The sequence below is a fragment of the Lutzomyia longipalpis genome, chromosome 1 (genome assembly GCF_024334085.1).
Source record: "Lutzomyia longipalpis isolate SR_M1_2022 chromosome 1, ASM2433408v1".
In the NCBI taxonomy this organism is placed as follows: Eukaryota; Metazoa; Arthropoda; class Insecta; order Diptera; family Psychodidae; genus Lutzomyia; species Lutzomyia longipalpis.
In genome coordinates this window covers 42,630,211-42,653,562 of record NC_074707.1, presented here as the reverse complement: position 1 = coordinate 42,653,562, position 23,352 = coordinate 42,630,211, and the positions used below count along the sequence as shown (strand labels likewise).

General features: G+C 36.7%; 6 protein-coding genes across 14 annotated transcripts in view; 3 read left to right on the top strand and 3 right to left on the bottom strand.

Moving 5' to 3' along the window:
- LOC129787408 (uncharacterized) overlaps positions 1 to 10,824 on the top strand; it is a 48,807-nt gene extending 37,983 nt beyond the window's left edge. For 5 of the 7 annotated variants that reach the window (XM_055822967.1, XM_055822965.1, XM_055822966.1 and 2 more), the window contains 3 exons: positions 425 to 531; positions 4,496 to 8,198; positions 9,734 to 10,824. In XM_055822967.1, the coding sequence (XP_055678942.1) occupies positions 425 to 531; positions 4,496 to 8,198; positions 9,734 to 9,800 (3,877 nt within the window). In that variant the 3' untranslated portion in view covers positions 9,801 to 10,824. The remainder of the gene's footprint in view (positions 1 to 424; positions 532 to 4,495; positions 8,199 to 9,733) is intronic. The other 2 variants (XM_055822968.1, XM_055822964.1) reach the window with 1 other exon arrangement.
- The window catches only part of LOC129787458 (fork head domain-containing protein FD4-like), a 416,355-nt gene that overhangs the window by 156,255 nt on the left and 236,748 nt on the right, over positions 1 to 23,352 (bottom strand). The gene's annotated exons all lie outside the window — the stretch shown is intronic.
- Positions 1 to 23,352, bottom strand: part of LOC129787473 (HIG1 domain family member 1A, mitochondrial-like) — a 170,434-nt gene that overhangs the window by 104,107 nt on the left and 42,975 nt on the right. The window lies entirely within an intron of this gene.
- Positions 12,302 to 15,568, top strand: LOC129787419 (solute carrier family 23 member 2). The gene is made up of 4 exons (XM_055822986.1): positions 12,302 to 12,543; positions 12,868 to 13,155; positions 13,867 to 14,247; positions 14,308 to 15,568. The coding sequence occupies exons 1-4, from the start codon at positions 12,514 to 12,516 to the stop codon at positions 15,361 to 15,363; spliced, it is 1,755 nt and encodes a 584-aa protein (XP_055678961.1). The 5' UTR covers positions 12,302 to 12,513; the 3' UTR covers positions 15,364 to 15,568.
- Positions 15,555 to 16,767, bottom strand: LOC129787461 (uncharacterized). Its single transcript, XM_055823046.1, has 4 exons — positions 16,658 to 16,767; positions 16,531 to 16,590; positions 15,873 to 16,461; positions 15,555 to 15,805 (listed from the first exon to the last, which is right to left on the bottom strand). Exons 1-4 carry the CDS (start codon positions 16,693 to 16,695, stop codon positions 15,683 to 15,685), a joined length of 810 nt encoding a protein of 269 aa, XP_055679021.1. The 5' UTR covers positions 16,696 to 16,767; the 3' UTR covers positions 15,555 to 15,682.
- The window catches only part of LOC129787407 (baculoviral IAP repeat-containing protein 6), a 23,955-nt gene continuing 17,815 nt past the window's right edge, over positions 17,213 to 23,352 (top strand). Inside the window, exons 1-6 of one of the 3 annotated variants that reach the window (XM_055822958.1) lie at positions 17,213 to 17,753; positions 17,893 to 18,463; positions 19,605 to 21,782; positions 21,844 to 22,073; positions 22,484 to 22,696; positions 22,821 to 22,970. In XM_055822958.1, coding sequence (XP_055678933.1) covers positions 17,588 to 17,753; positions 17,893 to 18,463; positions 19,605 to 21,782; positions 21,844 to 22,073; positions 22,484 to 22,696; positions 22,821 to 22,970 — 3,508 coding nt within the window. In that variant the 5' untranslated portion in view covers positions 17,213 to 17,587. The remainder of the gene's footprint in view (positions 17,754 to 17,892; positions 18,464 to 19,604; positions 21,783 to 21,843; positions 22,074 to 22,483; positions 22,697 to 22,820; positions 22,971 to 23,352) is intronic. The other 2 variants (XM_055822959.1, XM_055822961.1) reach the window with 2 other exon arrangements.

The window sequence follows — 23,352 nt, the reverse complement described above, 5'->3', positions numbered from 1 at the left end:
ATGATTTTTTAAAGAATTTTTCAATGCGAAAATTCTTCTTCCTCCCAAATCAAAATCAAAATTTTGAAAGAATTCTTTTTTGCAATTTTCCCTTGAGAAAAAATTCTCCTACAGGAGGGCAACCAGATTTTCACGTTTATAGAGTGAATAATTTAGCATTTTGTTGACCATTTCGTTGACCCTTGTTGTGATAGCTTAGCTCCCATAATATTAAATAAATAAATCAAAGGGTTGAAAATGTGATCCAAAACATTATGTATGTGTGGGGGTGAACATACGTAATATATGTGCACGTTGAGAATATGTGTGTACATTTTCAATTACCACTGGGATGGTGGCGGCGTGGGGGTGGTAAATTTATTGATTTTGCAGTCAGAATGGGTAGTAGATAAATGTTGTCTTTCCCCTTCTGTGTCTCTTGCAGTCGCCTCAATAATGGAGGTCATCCCTGGCGAACTAGTATGACCCGTGACCTGACGGCCGACATTGACTCAATGTTCTCGCGCTCAACAGGATCTACTCTACCAAGAGGTGATTATCGTCAATTCTTTTCAAAGTAAAATCTCTCGATTTTTTTCTGTTTTGTATTCCGTTTTTACAAACTTTTACTTTTGAGACGTTTTTTTTTCTTACTTATTATTCTTCTCTTTTTTTGAATTCTTAACTTGATTGATTTGTTGACCAATTTTATTTGGCATTCAAAACCTTTTATCACAGATATAATATTTTTTATCATATTATACATTTTTGGGCACTTTTTGTTTTTTGTTTTACATTTTTTTTAAATTAAATATTTAGTGAGAAAAAAGAGAAGACACAACAAATAAATTATACATAAGGATTAAAGATTTTTTTCTAGCGAGAAAGTAGCGTGTTAGATCTTTTTTTTTTTAATTAGTTTTGATGCAAAATGCATTCTAGAAAATTTATTAATTTTTTTATCCTCTAATTTTGTATTTCTTGTGCCAATACTTTGACACTCTTCTAGTCCATTTTTTAAAAGAATTTTTGGATTTTGAATTATTGTTTTTTTTTTAATATTTCTCCCGCTACTTTCTATTTTATAGAAATTATATTTACAAACGTTTTTATTCTTTTTGCAAGAATCAGTAAAATAATGAAGATTTAAAAAATATTCAGATTTTTTTTCTATCTAAGATCTACAATTTTTAATCATTTATTGCACCTTATCAACATATATTTTTTTTGAATAATGTGTTTATCCTTTGCCATAAATTCTATCAAACTATTTCTTTTCTTATACAAGTAAATTGTTGATGTTAATGAATGCGAGAATTTTCGTGTTTTTTTTTCTTTTTGTTTTAAAATTAGTCAAAAAATGAAGGATTTTATTCATTAGGGCAAAGGTTTGTTATTACTTTTGAATTTTTGTTTAATTTTTCATATTTTTTCTTCATAATGTCTTGAGTAAAAATATAAATAGACAAAGTGAAAAAACAAACACTTTAAGAAAGATATAATATATATTTAAAAAAAAAGAAGTAGAAACAATATACAGAAAACATTATATATGGAATTTCTACTGTTGCAGATTTTTTAATTTGATTTCTTTTTATTTAAAAAAAAAGTAGTTTGTTGACGTTGATATTAAAACATTTTTTTTTAGTTAATACAATAGTCTCAAAATTATTAATCATATATTGTATTTCTTTGTAAATGTTTATATATAAACATAAGCAAAAATTATATCATGAACGAAAATAATATATATATTAAAAAAAATTCAATAAATATCTTTTTGAAATTTTCAAAAACGAGTCCTTTTTCTTTATTTCGTGCCGTAATTTCGATTAATCGGGATTTTTTGTCTTTCACCGCCGTGGAATTTTTTTCTTGTATATTTTCTGTTTCCAAAAAATACGCACAAACATATTTTTTGATAATTCTTTTTAATTAATTTTCTTTGATTAAAAAGCTGAATAATCACTCTTACCAATTAACCGATTTGACTGTTGTGCCGTAGTGTTTTTTTTATTTCTTTTTTTTTTATTATTTTAATAAAAGAAATATTGGTTATTTTTTATTATTTAAATTAATTGTTTCTGTTGAATGTAGATATTTGCATTTTATTTTTTTAAATTTTAAAAAGAATTAATAATTTCCCTGACAATTGAATTTTCTCTCAAAAATTGTTCTTTTCGTGTATTACAAAAAAAGAGAAATTATTTGGCTGATAATGTTAAAAGTACCTTTGGGACATTTTTAGTTTGATTTTCGGAATATTATGAATCATTTAAAATGCCTTTTTAATTTTTCAAAAAGAACCTCAATTCGTGAAAAGAATAAAATTGGAGAAAAAACTATTTTCGTTCATAGTTTAATTGACGAGTTTTTGGAATAACATTTTTTTGTCTTTCTATTAACTCTGTTACGTGACCTTTTTTGGCGCACTTTTGCAGCATAAGATTTTCTTTTGTTTTTTCAATGTTTTATCAATATAATGGTTCTAATCTAATTAGAAAGCAATATTATTATTTGTTGAGAATGAGAGAAAGATTAATTGACAACTTAATATAACTTGCTACAAATTTTTATGGACTACATTTGTTAGCATTTGATCATTAGATTTATTTTTTCAATAATTAAAATAATATTTAATTTTTGTTTGCATTTTGATTTTTTTTTTGTTTTTTTTAACTCAATATTTCTACTCTGTACTTGATTTGTGCTTGCAGTGGGGTTCGCATGCTCAAAATCCCCCCAGAAATGATTCTCAAACGCCATCAACAATCCACCACAACCACAGTCAACACCAACAGCAAAAAAAGAAAAATAATTTAAGCAAAATATTACATTTTTTGAGAAAGAGAAATTGTACAGAAAACTAACGCGCGCTCAAACTACCTATAAATGAACAAAAAACAAAATCGAAATTACTAAATCACCTCAAAATTGTCTGATCAAAAAATGTGTACTACCACCCTACTACTCTACTACCTACGAAAGTGCTACGCAAAGTCATGAAAAAAGCACGTGAGTTTTATTTTTATTATTATTTTTAAAACAGTTTTTTTATATACACCATCAAACACTTTTTATTTTCATCACGATGAAAGCTTTCAGATTTTATTTAAGTTTTAGTTTGATTTTTTTGGGAGGTTGATTTTGCATAAAATATTTTGTTTGAATTGTTAGGATGAAAATTGAAATGGAATCTTTGAGATAGAAGAAAGAAGGAAATTTAGAATTTTTTTTAAATTCAATTCAATATTTGAACGTTTCGATAGTCTTATTCACCTCTTTTTCATCCCCTTCATTAGGCTTAGAAGATAGATTGAAATGCTAGTGTTGAGATAGAAGACACTTTTGATGATTTTTGTAGGGCAAGATATTTTTTTAATTAAATTAGATCATTTCCGTAGAAAATTTTCCAATCAGAAGCTTTTTAATTGGACTGTTGCTCCATTGCGCTAAAATATATTATCTTTTGAGCTTTTTCATAACCCCTTTTCAATTAAAATTGATTATAATTTTAGGATAATTTTTACAAGATAATCAGGGGAAAACTGAAAATCTTTTTAAGGATAAAAGAGAACCTAATTCATTTAATTTCCGGATATTCTTGGATCTATAAAGTTTAAGATTAAAACATTAAAAATCTATTACAGAAGATTCCTTTTGCTAGAATTCAATTTATTTTTATTTAAACAATCCTGCCCCGTTTTAAGCATCCATCGATGTCTTTCAGCGTTCTTTGAAACATTAAAAACTCAAACCCCAAATTGTTTTAAAAATAACATTTTTATGCACAAATGAATTTAATAAAATATATAATTAAAAAAATCCTAATTCAATAGCACAATTTCCCCACCCTGTGATATTTTATGCAAAATTGCTCACCTGTGTTTAATTTTAATTTAATTTTTTTTTCTTTGCAATTGCATCTCTTTTTCAGTGTGTGTTTCAGTGTGATTTTGTGTTTCTGACCGTGTGTGTTTAGCATAGAAAAAAACAGACTCTCATCAAATACATAATGTTAATATGATGTGCTTTTTATCTAAAAACGTTTTTTTCGTTGGTTTTATTTAATTTGCAAAAGTGCACAAAGAAATTTCATATGCAACGTTGCAGCACTTTATTAAATGTTTAATATTAATTTTTTTATTCAATTGTCTCTTCGTCACAATCTCTTTTGCATTTCATTTTTTGTTGATTTGAAAAAAAAAAAAACAAAAGAAAGGATAGATAGCAAAAGAGATGAGAAAGTAATAAATGAAAAAAATAAAAGAAATCGCTGTTCGACGTGTGAATGAGAATTTTATAGAGATCCACAAGTAAGTAAATGGAATGTTTTTATTTATATTCCTTTTTTTTATATAATTTCAATTTTCTTCCTGAGTAATAAAAAATTTATTATGCTGTGCTGCAGGTGCTGCAGAAGTTGAAGAAAAGTTTTCTTTTAAATAAAATGCCGCAGATTGCAGTCTGGTTTGCTGTCTGTATTGAGGGAAATTTGTTGTATTTCTTTTTACAGGAACAAAGAATAAGTATAAGAGGAGTGGAAGTGATCATTGCGATGGTGATGGAGGGGATTCAGGTGAAAATCTCGATTTGGCTGATTTGGATTTATCACAGCTTCGGTTGACGAAGAAGGATCTCGAGACGCTGTCGAGTATCACGCCGGCTCTTTCGAAACGTGTCCAGGATCAATTACTCGCGAAATTGCCACCAAATCAGGCAAAGAAGCTCTCCAGGACACTCTCAATGCAGAATAATGCAACACAAAATAACTCCCAGAAGGTTTACAAGAGAAGCCTCAGTGGGGGAAGGGATATAAGCGACGGGAAGCCAGATTTGATTAAAGATGTTACGGATTTGGGTGGGAAAGTCACAGATCTGGACAGGGATAGTGTGTACAGGAGGAGTTTGAGCCGATCAAAGTACGATGTGGGTGAGAAGGAGTCAAGAAGCTCAAGCAGATGCAGAGATTCCATGAGATCGTCGTATTCAAGTGATACCAGTGACAAATACAAGACTTATTCACCCTATTCGGACAACTACGGGATGACGTTGGAAAGGAAGAGTGACTACGAGAAGCCCCCATCGCCCTATAGGTACTACGACACACTCCCACCACGATCATCCTGTATGAGTCCGACAAAGGAACATTATGGACGTCCACCAATTGGTGGATGCCTCTCTCCTCCACCTGTTATCAGCCCCGACAACAGTGTCCTTAGGAGGAGATCATCCCAGAGGCGGATATCACGTTTTCTACGTCCAGATTTCTTCGATACACCCCGCGAGGAGAGTATCTACGTCACTGATCGTGAAGCACGTGATGCAGAATCCCAGAAGATTCTTCGAGAAATCCGCGAGAAGAGTCGCGAAAGGAGTCGCGAGAGGAATCTCGATTCATACGATCGCTACAAGAGGGAATCAAATGAAGATCGTCTCGCTTACTTCACGGATAAATACAACCCAGATGAAACACTAAGCCGCCGGAAGCATCTCATAAATTGCCCACAATATAGCCCAGATCCCGTAGCAAATGCCCTGGATTTGATCAGTGCTCGCAGGAGGAGTTTATCCCGTTCCCGGGATCTCTCCGAAGGTGCAAAAAGTTGCGAGAGCGACATTTCACTCACAGATCGAATTCTCAATGAACTACAGAACATTAGTAGGCAGCAATCTGAGAATCCTCCCCCTGAGGAGGCAGCGAAAATCAAAGTGAAGAAATCCAAATCAAAATCCGATAGTTCAGAGAAGACTGGCGAAGAGAAAAAGGTGAAGAAACAAAAATCAAAAAGCAAAATCCCTGCCAAGCATGATACCAATCAATCAAGCCTGACTGCCAATGATATGGATTTAGTTAAGAATCTCACAGAACAAATAAATTCGGTTAATTTGCTCCTGGATAATCCTCCGAGTGAGGAAAAGAAGAAAGAATCCAAACTTATTCGCCCTAAATCCTATCCCAATAAGGAACCTGAAAAACTTAAGAAAATCTCTCCAGATAAGAGCAAAAGTAGCCTGGTTAATGAACAGAATATCCCTCAGATCACCGTGGAAATGCCAATTCAGGAAGAGAAATGCCAGGTACGTCCAAAGAGCTTCCCAAATTCGAAACTAACACCTCCAAAAGAGCTGAAGGAATTTAAGAAGTCAGCAGCAGTAGAATTGAATGGAATTACAAATGGTGAGAAGATTGAGAAACCCGAAAAGCCAGCAAAGGTTAGTAAATCTCCTCCGAAAAATGTAACAGAAAGTAGTGGTGGGAATCCTCCTGCAACCAAGACTATCAAGAAAGTCGTTAAGGTTGTGAAGAAATCACCTCCAAAGGCTGAAACAAGCAATAATGTGAGTGAGAAGTCTGAGAAAACTCCTCCAAAAATTGAGGAAGTTCGTGAGAAATCTCCGGAAAAGAAGAGCCGGGGATTCTTGTATAGCATAAGTCAGAAGTTTGAGAAACTCAAAGAGAACACCAAGACCAAAGAGAAGAAGAATGCAACGAAGGAAGTTGCAGCGGGAAAACCTGAAAAATCCAAATCAAAGGATTGCATACTAAATGGGGGTGAAAACATCCCTTCAGCAGGGAAGACAGAGGAAATCCCAACAATTGTGATCAAGAAGAAGAAAACCAAGTCTGTGGAGCCTCCTCCGCAAGATGACTCCAAGGCAGTTGATGAAAAATCCTCAGCTGCTGCGAAACTTGAGCGGAAATCAAAGATTGATGCCATGATTCGTAATTTAAGGGAGAGATCTGTGCCCAAGAATTCAGAGATTACGGAATCTGGGCTGATAAAGCGTGCTGTGAGTGTGGAAGATATGCCAGGTGCATTTAATAAGTGTGCAGTAAATCGTGTTTTGGGATTATTTAAGAAAATCGAAAAGGATAGCATTGAGAGTGGGAATCGCGTGAGGAGTACCAAGAGCATTGGGAATGTTGTGGGATTGCATCAGAATGATTACAATGGGGTGAAGGAACGTCCCAAATCGAGTGGATTTGTGAGTAAGCTGAAGAAAACTTATCCCTACACTGGGGCGAAGAGTGATACCATTGTCACCATTACGGAGCATCTGCAGAAGCAGCAACTTGGGAAGCAGGATAAGGTTAATGGAAACACGAAGATTCCCGTGAAATGTTTACCAAATTGTCCAGATTGTGGTGAAGAAGCTGCAGCAGCAGCAATGCAGGTGACAAAGAGGCATTCCAATGGAGAGGCCATGGGACAGAGTGTGGAGGAGAAGGAGAGGATTCGAAATAATAGGAAAGGTCTCATGCTGGACTTTACAAAGCTGGATTGTTGCCCTGAAACAAGCAAGAGGCACTCAATGGTTGAACCCAAAGTCAGCAATTTCACAAATAACAACTTAGTCAATCATCAGAGTAATCATCAAACAGCGGAAATCAATCAGAATCACCTCCACACACCCTCATCTGACTACATGGCCAGCTACTCATCAGACTCCCGGAGTCCCTATGATATTGACTGCGGCGCCTCCACGAGTACCTTCTTCTCACCAACGGATGAACCAGAGCTGTACTTTGATGATTGGTCAGTTTGCTCAGATGATCACTTGATCGTTAACTCTCCTCCGCCCCTCACAAAACTCTCCCGGAATCCCGTCCATGTGATTTCCCCGCAACATGATCATCCAGCTTCCGTTGAGAGTATCGTGGATCGTATTCGTCGGAAGAGCTTCTACACGCGCTTCAATGAGAAGAAACCCAAACGTGTGAGCACAATTGTTGGGCCAGCAGCCAAGGATTACTATCGTGAATCATCGAGATCCAAATCCCGTCCTCCGGAGTACGTGAAGAGTCCCACAGTGACAATTGGAGATCATTCAAGGGGTGTTCATGAGTACTATCGCCCCCTGAGGATGCCAACGGATTCCACAACGTCCTCCTCGAGTAGCAGCAGCAAACACAACTCCGCCCCTGTCAATGGGTACAAGGATTTCCTGCCACAACGACATACAACGGGAGATTTCCTCTCGGGAACATCTCTCAGACGTCCCAACTACACAACTGATCTCAGCTACCAGGTGAAGAGTACACCGGGGAATAGGAGTAGCCTCTATGGCGAGGGAAATTCCATCTATAGCACATTTAGCCCCAAACGGAGAGTCTCCTACGCCAGTGGCGGACCCATTGACACGTACGCCACGCTTGGCAGGAAGTCCTCCGGTCTGCTGATGGGCAAGTGCGTGGAAAATGGAGCCAATCCAAGGTTTCCATCGAACCATTTCCCATGGGGAGAGTAACTCTCAATCAATTAGGCTTCTGGAGATTTGTGCCAATTTATACAGTCAAATGGGCAAAATTGGGTCAGTAGGATGAAAGGAAGTTTAAGGATAAAAGTCATTAAATTTACATAATTCTTCCTTTCTGGAAATGAACCAAATTCCCTTTTGGCAAATCCTAAAAGATGATCCCAATTATGCTCCATTTGATTGTAGAACAAAAAAAAAATATGCTAAAATATGTTGCTTCTAGAGAGGAAGAATTTGTGAAAGAAAAGGAATCTTTCACAAAATCTTCTCAAAATTAAATTTACTTTATATTTCAATTTAAATTTTCTCTGCAAACTCTAAAATTCAATGTGCGCACTATAAATTCCATCACGACCCCATTTTTCTGAAAATGGAATTTAGTTTATTGCTTTCTATTGCTTTCCAATACGCTTAAGAAATAAAAATAGAGACTCGCAAGGGATAAAATTTGCTGCGAGGACAAGATAAAGCTTCGCATTTTTCAATCAATCGCACAATTTATTGGTTTTCCCAAGAATTTTAACTTTTATTACCTTCTGTTCGAAAAGGGGGTACTCATTTTGATTTTCTTTATTTATTTATTTTTGAATTTTGTTGATTTTTAATGATTTTTACTAAAATTTTTATTAATTTCGGAAAGAATAATCTTCGTTTAAACTTTCCTTTTAAATTTTAAAAAGCGTGTTAATTAAATTGAAATAATGTAGAGGAATTGGGGCCAGATGAAACAAGATTTATTTTTCTTTATCAAGTCTAAAGATTTCTTAAACATTTTGTAGAGTTAGATGAGTTCGTAGAATAATAATTTTTTTTTCTGAGGATTCTTAAAAGATAAATAAATTTTCTTCTAATTTTTGTCCTTTTTATTGTCTCAAATTGCCCCGCGAATGGGGTGAAATAAATCAAATTAAAAGATTTCATGAAAAAAGTAAATTATGCCTTCCCATAAAAGAAAACAAAGGATTTGTTGGTTCAGAAAACAGTAAGAAAGATCTTTAAATGAGCCCTGGAAAAATAAATTTCCCTTTAAAACTCGGTTAAAGAAATAAAATAAATTGTCCAAACTAAAATTTTTTCATGGAATACCGAAAATTTTATAACTGACGAAACGTAAAATAAGAACAGATTTATAACAGAATCGATTCAACCTTTTAAGATTTCTTTAATGGTTTTACGCCTCAATTATTTCATTTTTACGCAATCTACTGAATACCCCTCTAATAAACAATATAAAAAGCACATAAAAGCTTATTGATTTAATATAAAAGAAAGTAATTTAATTTTATTACGAAATAAAACAAAACAAACACCCTCTTAAAGAACAGACTGTATTGTTTTATATACATAAAACCCTCGTATAGCGGATGAAGTCTCCAATAACGAAGCAGAAAGAGTTATTCTCCCCCTGTGAAGTAATACCCCAATAAAACAGGTCAATTGGTACAGGGTGTGTATATACAAATTTTCTCCTCTTCCTCCTTTTTTTATTTAGCAATAATTTCTACGTGAGAACTTCCTCGGCTCTACCATCCCGAAGGAGCCCCACGACAAACATTTGATCAAAGCCACAGCATCAGCTGAAAGTGATTTTTGGACGAAATTGTTTTTGTATCTTCAATCCATGATCATAAAAGTTAAAAGTAAAAAAAGAAAACATTCAAAATCAACTAACTGATAAAACATTTATATATTGTCATGGATAAATAAATATTAATTACATCGTAATTTCACCATAAAAAGGATATTCTAAAGATAAAAGAAATGAAAAATCAATTTTTAGGGACTGTTTATTCTTTTTATAATATTTTTTAGGACAATTTAGAATATTGATGAAAATTGAGGAAGGGGGCGTTTGAGAGAGAAGAAAAAAAAACTATGTGAGGGAAACTTCCATGGAAAAACAATTAGTCAGAAGGCTTTTTTTTGTAATTCCCTCATTTGTTCTCCTGCGCGTTTTGCATATTGGAAAATTTTTGATAATAAATGAATGAACTTTTTTGGCAACCCTTTTTTGTATACATGAGAGAATGTTGGGAGAGGGAGAGAGCCATTGATGGGCAAAAAAATTGATGATGGCCCAGAAAAATGCAAAGAGATTTATTAGTGAATAAGAAAGAAATAAATTCAATAAATAGTTGTTAAAGTTTTTAGCGGAATTTTCACATCTTCAAGGGTGAAGGAGGGATGCTCAAAACTCACTTTCCCTTGAAGATTATGGAATTAAATGTGTTACTGAATATATTAATCTTCCTATTATGAAAAAAAGAAAGAAAACTTAGCCAAATGAAGTAATAAATATTCAACCAACAAAATAATATTTTATTATTAAACTCCCTAACGCAATATTAATTTTAAAATGAGATTTTCCTCGAAAAATTAGAGAGAAAAATTTTATGAAAACGTTTTTAAAAATTCGTTGGAAGAGATTTGAACGAGATTATGTTTTTCTTTTCATTTCTTGAGCTATTTAGCCTTATTGGTAAATGATGATTTTTTTGCGTGAAGAAATACTACGAAATCAATACATGTATGATTATTTGTATTAAAAAAATAAACCATATTATATACTGAGAGAAAAATCAATGATGTTTTCTTTTTGCAATATTCGAAATAATCTGCTGAAGAATTGATGACAGAACTGGGTCAACGAGATCAACGAATCAAAGAAATTCTATATAAAAATACGAAAAAATACTGATAAAAAATTTATCCTTCTGATTCTTCTGTTCTTTCACTGATTTTCCACTTCCTCTATTAATTCTAATGCCCTTCCGTCCCCCCATTTTTCCCGTTGTATTGCACTTTTTCAACAAATACTTCGAAAGAAAAAAAATACGTGACTTTCCCACCTCGGAAAATGCAATTTGTTGAAAGAAAATGTTGATCCCCCAAGGATTTGTACAGAATTCACGATTTTCACCCGAAAAGCTCAAACGTTCAAGAGGATGTTTATTTGATAAATAAGTGCACAATTTGTCACAAAAGTAAAAGTAAAAAAAAAGAAAAGAAGGAAACTCCTTGGGGGTAGCATAAAAATCAACAGGAAGACATTCTTGAAATATACGGCAGGATGATGTTTTTACAAGGAACATAAAAAGAGATTGAGGCAATAGACAATATTGCTTTATACCTTTCTGAAAGCTCGGAAAAAAAGCAAGAATCATGAAGAAATGAGAAAAATAGTATTAGAGCTCTAAGAATGATTTACATGTAGTACATATTCTGAATAAATAGTTTGTTGAAAGGTATGTAGTAGAAGTTTATCAAAGTTTATTGGTTTGAAGAACAAAACTTTATTTATTTTGAATTTTAATTGGATGTAAAAGGTTGGTTTTTATGTTTATTTACTCTTTTATAATTTTTTAAAAATGTTCATGAAAATTACAAACTTCGACGAACAAGCTAACAAACTTTTTTTCAGAATTGATGAAAAAATGAAAAGATAGAATTTAAAAATTTATTATTATTTCAAAACTTTTATTCACACATGTGATCATAATTTTCCGGGAAAGTACTGTAAATTCAGTGATAAGCTTGGCGTCACTTTGTCTTAAATTTCTCAAGCACAGAGTGACACATTTTCTTATATTTTTTTACACAAATAATTCAAATGATTCCTTCATTATCCTTTGAGATTTTTTTAAGGAGCCATTTCTTATTATTTTACACTTTAAATCTCTTTTTTGTACATCAATATCCGCTTTCATTTGTTTACTTCCACCACAATAAATTAATTGAGTAAAATCCGATTAAAATCACACCGAAACATGCTACCAAAAAAACGTGGAAAATTTCAATTTTCCAGTTTTTCTTTTCGCTTAATTTTTTTATAATAAAATTTTTTACACTCTCAGCATTTTTTTACAGCACGCGACTAAATATTATTTAGTTCAGATGAGAGAATCTTCCTTCGTGTCGTTTGAGTGTGCAGTCAATTTAATTAATTTGCTACTACAGCCTGACAATTTTCCGTCGAAGGCAAATTAATTAACACTCTCTCAAGCACACAAATGTAAGTCTCAAGAGTACCTACGTCTTGAGGCAGAGAGTGTTTTAGTAGTTTGGCTGTGAGTGTTGATTCTGTTCACTTCTTGACCAGACTTTTCTCTCACAGCTTGAATATGCGGATATAAAGCTCAAGTGGAACTAAAATACTCTTCTAGTCTTTCATTGTACGTTGAGGGAATAACTTTGAGTGTTAGTTGAGTCCTCAAAGGAGGAAGGAGCGTGTGTGTTGTAATTTGTTAAAAAAAAGAGAAGAATCCGAGAAGAATGGCACAGGAAAATCATTTAAATGAAACGGTAAGTGTGAAGTAATCCCTCTATACGCGTCTTGTAAGACGACATAAATTAATTGGCAATAAAGTGATAAGCTTCGAGAGCTGATAAAGTGAATTCCATGAGTGAGATTTCGCAGTCATTTGTGAGATTTTTCATTTATCTTGCATAAAAGAAAAGGATTATTCCAGAGTCGCGTGGGCGATGGCGGGAAAATAAAATATTTCTGCTCATGTGGCTGATGCGAAAGTTCATTGAATTCCGGGTTTTTCGAGCTACGAAGAAAACCTTGAGGCACGTGATGTGACAATCACTAAAGATTCCCCTTTAAACTTGTCGTCCAAATAGCTTCAAATGACCACAACTGTGAGTATTGGTGAAGCACCACAAAATCCTGATCCTGCTGCAGCAGCAAAGAAGAAGAAACGTGTCGACATCACATATGGGATTGATGATATTCCTCCGTGGTATTTGTGCCTCTTCCTCGCCATTCAGCACTACATGACCATGATTGGTGCCATTGTCTCCATTCCCTTCATCCTCACTCCTGCTCTGTGCATGGAGGATGAAAATCCAGCAAGAGGAGTAATTATTTCCACCATGATCTTCGTCACGGGATTGGTAACGTGGTTTCAGGTGAGTTCCTCTGTGGTCACGTGACCACACAAAAGGGGATGAAACACACAAATCAGAATCGCACCATAGAAGCATATTGCTCGTTAGTTTAAGTTGTAGAGAGAGGTACTAATTTAAGTACTTTGAAGCATTTCTCTGATTTTTGATTAACAGTTAAATGTTATAAAAATTAAGAGAAAATTCTCTTTGAAAATTGATGAGATTAAGAGATGAGAAAAAATTAATTTTCCCACACCTTGAAGCATAATATTACAGTTTATTGACGCAAGATAAAATAACTTGCAATTCTATTTTTATTTTAGCATACAATAGCCGTGAACTTGCAATGGAATGTTTAGAGACAAATTCTTCAAATTGCAAGATTGTAAATAAAGGGGTTAAATACCTTCATAGATTTAACTTTTAATTACTTTTTGAAATTTTTATTAAAAACAAGCGTTTAAATGTTTTTAATTGACGTATTTAGTGAAAGCGGATTTTAATAAATTAGTTAGTCTGAAGTTTCCCAAAAAAAGTTCTGAATTTAATACTTAATTGAGGTTCCTTGAGGCTGAAAAATAAATTAGTGCTTAATAAAAATTACAAAAAATAATTTTTTATCCAATGAAAAGTATATAACCCCTTAAGAGTTTTATTATCATCTCTTTGTGGGTGCAAATAGAACTTCTAATGAGCAAACACCTTTTAATGACTTTCTTTGGAATCCTTTAGGCAACCTGGGGCTGTCGATTGCCAATTGTTCAAGGGGGAACAATTTCCTTCCTTGTCCCAACACTGGCAATCCTCCATCTACCTCAATGGCAATGCCCGGATAAAGAGGCAATGGGAGCGATGTCCTTTGATGAAAAGGAAGAGCTGTGGCAAGTTAGAATGCGGGAACTTTCAGGGGCTATAGCTGTGGCTGCCCTCGTTCAAGTCTTCATTGGGTATACTGGATTCGTGGAGCGCCTCATTAAGATCATCACTCCTCTTACAATTGTACCAACTGTTGGTCTTGTAGGATTAACACTGTTTGAGCATGCAGCTGCTACGGCTTCAAAGCACTGGGGGATTTCTGTGGGAACAACAGCTATGCTCACATTGTTCTCCCAGGTAAGGAACTTTTTCACAACAAAATAACTCATAAAGAATCTAAAAAGAAGTCTCTTCCAGGTGATGGTTAATGTGAACGTTCCTGTGGTGAAGTACAGAAAAGGACATGGCCTGGAGACGCAACCTTTTGCACTCTTCAAACTCTTTCCCGTTCTCCTGACTATTGCCATAATGTGGGGTCTCTGTGGGCTCCTCACACTGTTTGATGTCTTCGAACCAGGAAATCAAGCACGCACGGATGCGCGACTTTTAGTCCTCACAGACGCTTCGTGGTTCCGCATCCCATATCCAGGACAATTTGGCGTTCCCACGGTCACACTTGCAGGGGTTCTGGGGATGCTGGCTGGTGTACTGGCTTGCACAGTGGAATCAGTGAGCTACTACCCGACTGTGTCGCGAATGTGTGGTGCTAAGTGCATTCCAGCACATGCCCTAAATCGTGGGATTGGCGTTGAAGGATTGGGTACAATGCTTGCGGGTCTCTGGGGTAGTGGAAATGGAACAAATACCTTTGGGGAGAACGTTGGGGCCATTGGAATTACCAAAGTTGGCAGTCGTCGTGTTATTCAGTGGGCAGCGGGGATTATGATAGTTCAGGGAGTTGTGAGTAAATTCGGAGCTGTCTTCATGATGATCCCAGATCCTGTAGTAGGGGGAATTTTCTGCGTTATGTTCGGCATGATTTGTGCCTTTGGCTTGGGTGCCCTGCAGTACGTTGATCTCCAGTCAGCGAGGAATCTCTACATTCTCGGGGTTTCGCTCTTCTTCCCCATGGTGCTGTGTTTGTGGCTCCAAAAGCATCCGGGAGCTATTTCAACGGGCAATGAAACAGTTGATTCAACACTTTCGGTTCTTTTGGGTACAACAATTCTCGTGGGGGGAGCCATAGGGTGCCTTCTGGATCACATTATTCCGGGAACAAGAGAAGAGCGAGGCTTAGTAGCGTGGGAAAAGGAAATTGAATCTTTTTCGGATGATACGCAGGAAGGAGAGACAGAAACTTCAACCTATTCAACTTATGATTTCCCATTTGGGATGAATCTCTTGAGACGATGGCGATGGACGTCAAAGATACCTTTTCTACCTACTTATAAATCCCCCGCCAAGAAGAATTGAAGTTCTTCTTTGCATTAGGAACCATCTATGTATTGATTTGTGGAAGAAATTTTAAGAGAAAATTCACGAAACCAATAAAATATGAATTTAAAGGCGTTTTGTTTGAATCAGAAAAGTTCCTTAAGAATTTTGTCTGTGATTTCCAGCATTAATTTGCAATTCAAATTAATTCTAGACTCAATAAAATATCATTAAATGGTTTAAATTTTTAATTTTATCAATAAAATAGTTTGGAAATGTTCGGAGTGTACGTTACCAAGCATTTTGTAGTTCCTCTATAAGATCCGCAGCCTCAGAAGTCTTCGATAGTTCAGTAGTTTCATCTCATATTCATAAAAACATCCTGTGCAGCGATGAATCCACTGATAAAGGTAGCACAGTACGTTACTTTCTTTAAGCATAAATTACAAATCTCCTGCGGCCATCCGTCGTTTTCTTGGATCTACAAAATTAAGAAAATTCATTTTTTTTTATCCAAAAGTGTTGAAATATTGAAGCAGAAAACTCACCACTCCCGGAAGGATAACATTGAGCTTCTCTACAATGTCTGGTCGTGAGAAAATGGGGAAAAGTTGTGTTGTTTTCGTATCGTCGACTTTTACACTGCATAGGCGACACATATCTATAAAGGGAGAATTTATTTCCTGAACTTCATCTTCATCCATCTCATTTTCATCCTCAATCGTCAAGTAAAACTCCTTTATGGAATTTGAGTCATCTTTTGTCTCGACTTCCTTTTTGAAATTCTGATTTAAAATTCTTATTTCCGGAGCTTCCCCCACGGAACTAATGGAAGTTTCTTCTTTCACAATGATGGAGGTATTTGGTGCTTTCCTCCTGCCACTCTCTCTGTGACTTTCTTCTTGATTCTGTACAATTTTAGTGGCTTTAGGTACGAATTTGTCAATGTTTGACTTGAAGATTGTAGGTACGGGAATCTCCAGAGGATGCATTTGTTTCCTCAGCACAGACCTTTTGGATCCGGGAACGAAGCAATGATCCTCAAAGTGGTCGGAACACATGAAATACTTCACCAGCTTCACGAGAGGCTTTGAAAGGAGATCTTCCCTGCCAGCTGCTGTTAACCACCTTTCGGCACTTTAAAGGAAATGAAGGAAAACTCATTACGAGAGAGAATTATTAAGAAAAGGAAGAAAATTTCTTTACTATTTCTCATATTTGGGTACACCAAAGTAGAAAACTTCTCCGGATTTATTATTCACCTGCCTGCAATGGGAATTTGCATAAATCCTTGTATCATTGAGGAATCTGATTGCTTGGATGATGGACTTACGAATTGAAGCAAGTTCGGGCACAGCAACGCTTGGACATTGTGGAAAATTCAAGGAAAAAATTGTGAGAGAAAAATCACAAAGCAGAAAATGTAAACAAACGTACGACATGCGCGAAGTTTCATTCGGAATTTTTTGCTTCCTCTCTTTCCCCATAAGAAATTTGTCTTGATTGTATTATGTTGGAAAATCCTAGGAAAATCCGAAGTAAATCTCCGAAAGGATAATACGAACAAGGAAAGAAAATTGTCAACATGATTTTGTTAATTTTACTATTGAAATAAAATTAATAAACTATATAAAACTTGAATAGTTTTCCCATAATTTTCATTCAATAAAAATTGAGAAAAATAAAATTACCTTCAAAACAAAAGAATAGGAAGAGAAATAGGCAAAGAAAACATCAAAAACATCTTAGAAAATTGTAAACAAACAATTTCAATTTTTCTTGATTTTATTTTCATTTTCCCACATTTTTTTTTCTTTGTGAATAATAAAGTCGGTAAATCTCCAGCGGAGAAACTGCTCCCTTGTTCGCGAAACATTCCGCGGAAGACGTAAGGTAGATTTCTCAGAGGGTTCGTGGATGTCAAAATCGTTGAAAAAAAAATTTATCCATAAATTCGTGTTGAATCAATTACCCATGAAAATTGCGTTTCTTCGTGCGTGAATGCGTGCAGTGCCGTGTACCACAGACAGAAGTGTGTAAATTGTGTGGGTGTACGTGATACGTGACCGGGTTTTGTTTTGCAAAGGAATCGCAGATAGATAGAGAAAAAAAGACGTCGGTAATGGCGGAAGCCTGAAGACGGAGCACTCGCCTTCTTTTTTCTTGCCCTCCGCAACACTACACAGCCCCTCAGTGAGCCACCCACCCTGTTCACCCACTGGGTATTGGAGTCAGGAAGTGCGTGGGCAACCGGGGCAGCACGATGGGCGATGAGCTCAAAGAGGATGGCTACTTGAACGTCGATGCGGACTCGACGCACATTTTTTACCATCCCAACCTGAATGTGATTCTCGTTTTTACAAAGACTGGCGATGTGAAAGTCATTGACGTGAATTCTGGTGTCATTCTGCAGTCTTGCCCACTTGCTGGTGAGTCTCCAATCATCTCCGGATGACTCCTTAACGGTTCCCGGAAAGGAATGTCGTGCTCTTCTCCTCCCCCTCTGCTTTGCTGCCAATCTGTCACATTCATTTAACACTATATCTTTCTCTTTCTTTTCTCTTCTAGCGGATGGTGAGAAGATAAGCGGACGGTACCTACCGAAGCAGGATAAGATACTTCTGTGGAATGAACGGAATCTCGGTATCCGTGGTGACTACAATGGGGTCCTGTTGCTCGATACAATTCTCCAGACTCCCGTAAAGCAGAGCGATGACATTGTTCGCCTCGAGCTCCTCTACTCCGAGGCAATGCTCTTTCTGCAGTGCATCCAGAGCCTGGAGGAGAATGGGCTGGAGAACACGGCGGACGTGAGTAATGAGCTAATGAAGAAGATCATGGAGGCACAGCTGCATGCGAAGAAGGGCATAAAGGCGCAAAAATGGAACATTATTTGCCTCGAATTGCCCCATTCGAGCTTGAAGATGGTGGCGAATAATGTGCTGTATCAGCTAAAACGCCTGGATCGTCACATTCCCGCACTGGCGATTGCGTCAGCCATCAATGAACGCCTCACGGATCTCCTAATTGGCAGCCGACTTCTGGATTCGCTGACTGGTGGAAATGCCCAGAGATCCCTCATGTTTTCCGAAGCTGCCCGGCGTCAAACATTTGAGCAGTGGCCCCATATGGACTACAAGTAAGCTTTTTTCTCATCTTTTGTGGATGCAGAGGAATAGCGAGGGCGGTTTTCTGGAAGTTTTAAGAGCGAGAAATTCTTTATTCTGTTTTTGACACAAATTATTCCGAATAATTAGCAAACAATCTACAAGAATTTTTGGAATTATTCGAGAATATTCTGAATATTTTGAAATATGTTGCAATTCATTAGGAATAATCTGCGTTACTCATAAAAGACCTCAATAGTCCTCGAGAAAAAGGATATTCCTCAATACTTAAAGGATTTGAAGATATTCCTCAATTTGATTGAAGAATTTAACGACTGTTTTTTAAGTTATGTTGTTTTTTGATCGGAGACAGTCAATAAAAACGCACGTCTTCACGCTTTCAGCGACGTTTCGGTTTATTTTAAACCATCATCAGGCTTTCAGCAATACGACACCGTTATACTATAAAACGAAGAATTGCACATCAAAATTGGTCAAACTACCAGCACGCCATAACACAATACACACAAACCGCCCGAGCCCTCATTCGTATTCGGATTCTTCGTTTTATAGTATAACGGTGTCGTATTGCTGAAAGCCTGATGATGGTTTAAAATAAACCGAAACGTCGCTGAAAGCGTGAAGACGTGCGTTTTTATTGACTGTCTCCGATCAAAAAACAACATATTCCTCAATATTCAAGCATATTAGCATTAGCAAAATAATCAATTTTAATTTAAGTCAATGATTATTCCGGATATTCAGATATTTTTGCAAAATATTCCAAATAATTCTATTTAAAAAACACGAATTATTCCCCAGATAAATGCCCCCTGTGCACAAAAATCTCCGCATTCTTGTGACTCAGCATCTGGAAAATAGTCTTTGGACGATGCTGTAGATAAGATATTTTCATATTAATATTTGTCTAATTCTGTTGCTCTAACAGAGTAAGATGAGATCAATGGGATCGTCGATCTTTAATTATTATTTACTCGATTGCTCCAGATTCTTTATTTTACTTTCAAAATCTGCTAATTTTCTAAGAGATTTTTCACATATTCTCCCACCTCTGAGAGCACTTCAGTGCAACCTTGAAGTCATCCAAACGTGACTGTCTTGTGGATCACTTTTCAATCTTTTCTTTTTCTTTCTGCTTCTTCTTTCCACCAGGTGGGCACTTCCGGATCAAATGGCACAGGCTGGCTTCTATCATCAGCCGGGGGAATCGGGTGACGATCGTGCCATGTGTTTCACATGCAGCGTATGCCTCGTGTGCTGGGAAAAGACGGATGAGCCGTGGAGTGAGCATGAACGTCATTCACCAACTTGTCCCTTTGTGAAGGGTGAGTACACCCAGAATGTCCCTCTGTCCGTCACGTACGCCACAAGTCCCGCGATAGCAACAAATGGCTTCTCCATTGTGTCACGTGGTGACGATCGTAACCTCATGTGCACCGGATGCGTGGGCGGGGAGGTGACTGTGTGGAATATTGAGCGGAATCTCAAGAAGATCCTGACTTTCCGCGTGGGTACAGAGGAGAATTTGCTGAAGGCCCACAGTGTGTATGTACTGCAGAAGTTTGCAAAGATTGACATGGAGCTGAATGCCATTGGGACGTACTATGCGACGAATGTTGTTGTGCCACCACCGAGTGTGCCCAGCAGTAGTGGCACGTTGATGATTGATAATTTCCCCAAGAAGAAGCCACCGGGAATGCGAAATAAGATGATTGGGACGAAGATTTGCTGCGGAATTGTAGCGAAGGGCAGTGAGATGAGTGCGAGTGATGCAAGGGGGACGGAAATGGCGATGAATATTGAGAATCAGGCCAAGAGTAGTGAGTACGGGATTGAGATTCCGAGCAATTGCATGGAATTGGATGAGAATGAGGAGGATGATGAGGAGCTCTTCCTCGTAATTTATGATATTGTTGATGGGAATAGGGAGACAATGAGTAGTGGGGATAAGGCACCGCCGGAAGAGCCAATAATCCTGGATACACTGCAGACGCATGGGCAGGGACAGGATGGGGGTGCCATGAAGAAGTCTTCGTTGAAGAGTATTGAATTGCCGGAACGATCGGATGAGGATGCCGTGAAGATGTTCACAGATATGGCAACAGCTGATGATTTAGACAATATCCCCGAGGGGAAGGATAAGATTGATCCGATGGAGGATGATTTCTTCCTTGAGACATCCCTCCTGCCGGCAAACTACAAGTCCAAGATCACCGTGAATGGAACAATTGATTTTGGGGCATCACCACCGGCAAAGAGTATTGTTAAAATGCCAACAAAGAGTCACAAGGATGACATTAATTGCGTACCAATTCAGTGCATTTCACTCAAATCTCTCGCATCGGATTCCTACAGAATTGCCGACATCATTCCATCGCACGATGAGAAATTCCTCCTTGTTGTTCTGCGGCAGCAAATGACGCGAGAAATCCCCAAGAATCCCGACAAGATCATCACGCCAGACACAGAGGCACCAACAAGCGATGTTGGGGAGTGTGAGAAGATGGAAATTGGTGAGGAGGACACGGTGGGAAAGGAGGGAGATGATAAATCACAGAATTTCTGCCAAGTTGAGAATATGACGCAACTTATTCTCTTTAAAATCCAAGAAGATGGTTTCCTCAATGAGACTCCGCACTGTGTGAGGCATCTATTTGAAGATGCAACACCCCTGGAGATTTGTATGCTTCCGGGGTATGAGATGGAGCGCAAAGCGAGCTCTCAAGAGACAAAGGATGGTGTCTTTGTGATGACATGCATGGATGGGACGTTGAAGCTTCTTGCTCTGTCCACACTGCGAACAATCTCCGAAGCAAGCATTGATGGGGTTAAATTCATCTCAGCCACATACTGTAAGAGCTTGGAGAGGATGTGTGGATGCACAGAGAAGGGATCACTGCATTTCTACTCTTTCTACGACATGGAAGCTGATTCCGGGGATGAGCATGAAGAGCACAATACGACGTTTATTGTCTCGGATTCCTCATTGTCGGATGATTCAGTTGTTTCGGATGTGAGTGGAGTAACGCACAAGAGGACAGCAAGTAGTGGCTCAACAGCTCCATCCACATCAACAGCCGGCTACTCGGCGAGTCATCAATCAGACTCATCGACCAATTTGATAGCACACAAGAGTGAATTGTCCGTCAATGATCTCAAGCTAGCCTACGCTCTGACGGAATTTGATGAGATGCTAACACCCTACACGGCTGAAGTTCCCGTGTGCTGGAGTGAATTGGTTCAAGCGCAGAAGGTGCGACGTCATCCGCAGCACCTCAAGCCAGGAGACGATACGCATTTGACGAAAACTTGGCGTCTTCACAATGATGCGTAAGAAAATTAATTTATTTTAAAAGATTTTTTATATTAAAAAAAATGTTTTTGCCTTCAGGACAACTTGGGATGAGCATTTGATTGAATTGTGTTTGCCGAAACAAGCCTCTTTGGGGCATATTGACTTCAAATTCAATCTCTACCAGCAATGCAGCAATCCCCCGGCTATTCAAATCACGCTCCTCAAGCAATTCTCCAGTGGTTTTGGGTATAGAATGAAGGCACCCGCAACGAATGTTGGGAATGCCCCAGTTGATGAGAATATTGAGTTTAATCTCAATTCATCAGGTAAATTCTATTTATTTTATTTCTGTTTGATGTTGTTACAGAAAATAATAATTTTCCGGGTTTTTTTGTCGATTAAAAAGGGGTTTCTCACCCCGAAAAACTCACATTTTCCAGAGCTTTTGGCTCGCTTCGGAGCCTTCTTCAGTGGCTACAGAGTGAAGGAATTTATTTACAAACATTTTCTACAAAAACAAGACAGACGAGTCACAATTGGGCAGGACGAGAAGGCATCTATAAACTTTTCTCTGTAGCCACTGAAGATGGCTCCAAACGGAGCCGAAAGCTCTGGAAAACGTGAGATTTTCTGGATGAGAAATCCCTTTTTAATCGGAACATTATTATTGTCTCTCTACGTCGGAAAATCACTTCATTGTTACAGAAAACTCATTTTGATAAATTTTGTTTTGCAGAAAATCCCGTTTTGTCGGTGGAATACCTTCAAACACACAACGCTGAAATCCTCGCGGGACCCATTGAATTGTCCTCATGCATGGATTTGAGTGAACAAAGTGGCACAGTGACCCTCACGAGCCCCAAATTGTTCCGGACCAAAGGACGTAACTATCTCATACACATCAAAACCATGAATGATCCGTCCAAAGATAGTCAAGGAAAGACACGAGGTGAGTTTTTTTCTTTTCTTTTCTTCTTTCATAAAAGAAAAATTTTCACAAAAAGAAACATTTTTTCATTAATTATCGGTTGCATTGTGATATAAAAAAAATGATTTTTTTTTATATGTTTTAGTGCCAGTTAGAAAAAAAGGCATTTTGCGCTACCTGTCATTTGCAAATCATGAAACACGTTGTAAAAGCAAAAAAGTGCCAAATGAGACTTCTTATTCATTTTCCCAAGAAAAATCATCAAAAAAGTCCGATAAAAATTCCTTCTACATAGGTAATGAAAATTAATAAACAAAAATAAATTCAAAAACAATCGCATGGTTGGAATTTTAGTTTAATTTTCTTTTATTTTCTTTTATAATTTGTACTATAACAAAAGAATATGAAAAAGAAGAATTTTATTCTTTTTTTTTTTGGTACTCAAAGAAGAAATGAAACATCATGTTGAAAGTAGAACTTTTGTTATCAATTTCACAATATAATCTAATCATTTTGTTGCTTAATATTTATATTGATTTTATTGTATCATCTACCTATAATTCTATTTTATTGATGATTCATTTCTTTTTTGTTTTTTTTTTCCTCAATTATTGGGATTTATTGGAAGTAAATAAAATTAATAATAAATTAACATGAGAATGTGGTATAAGATAAAT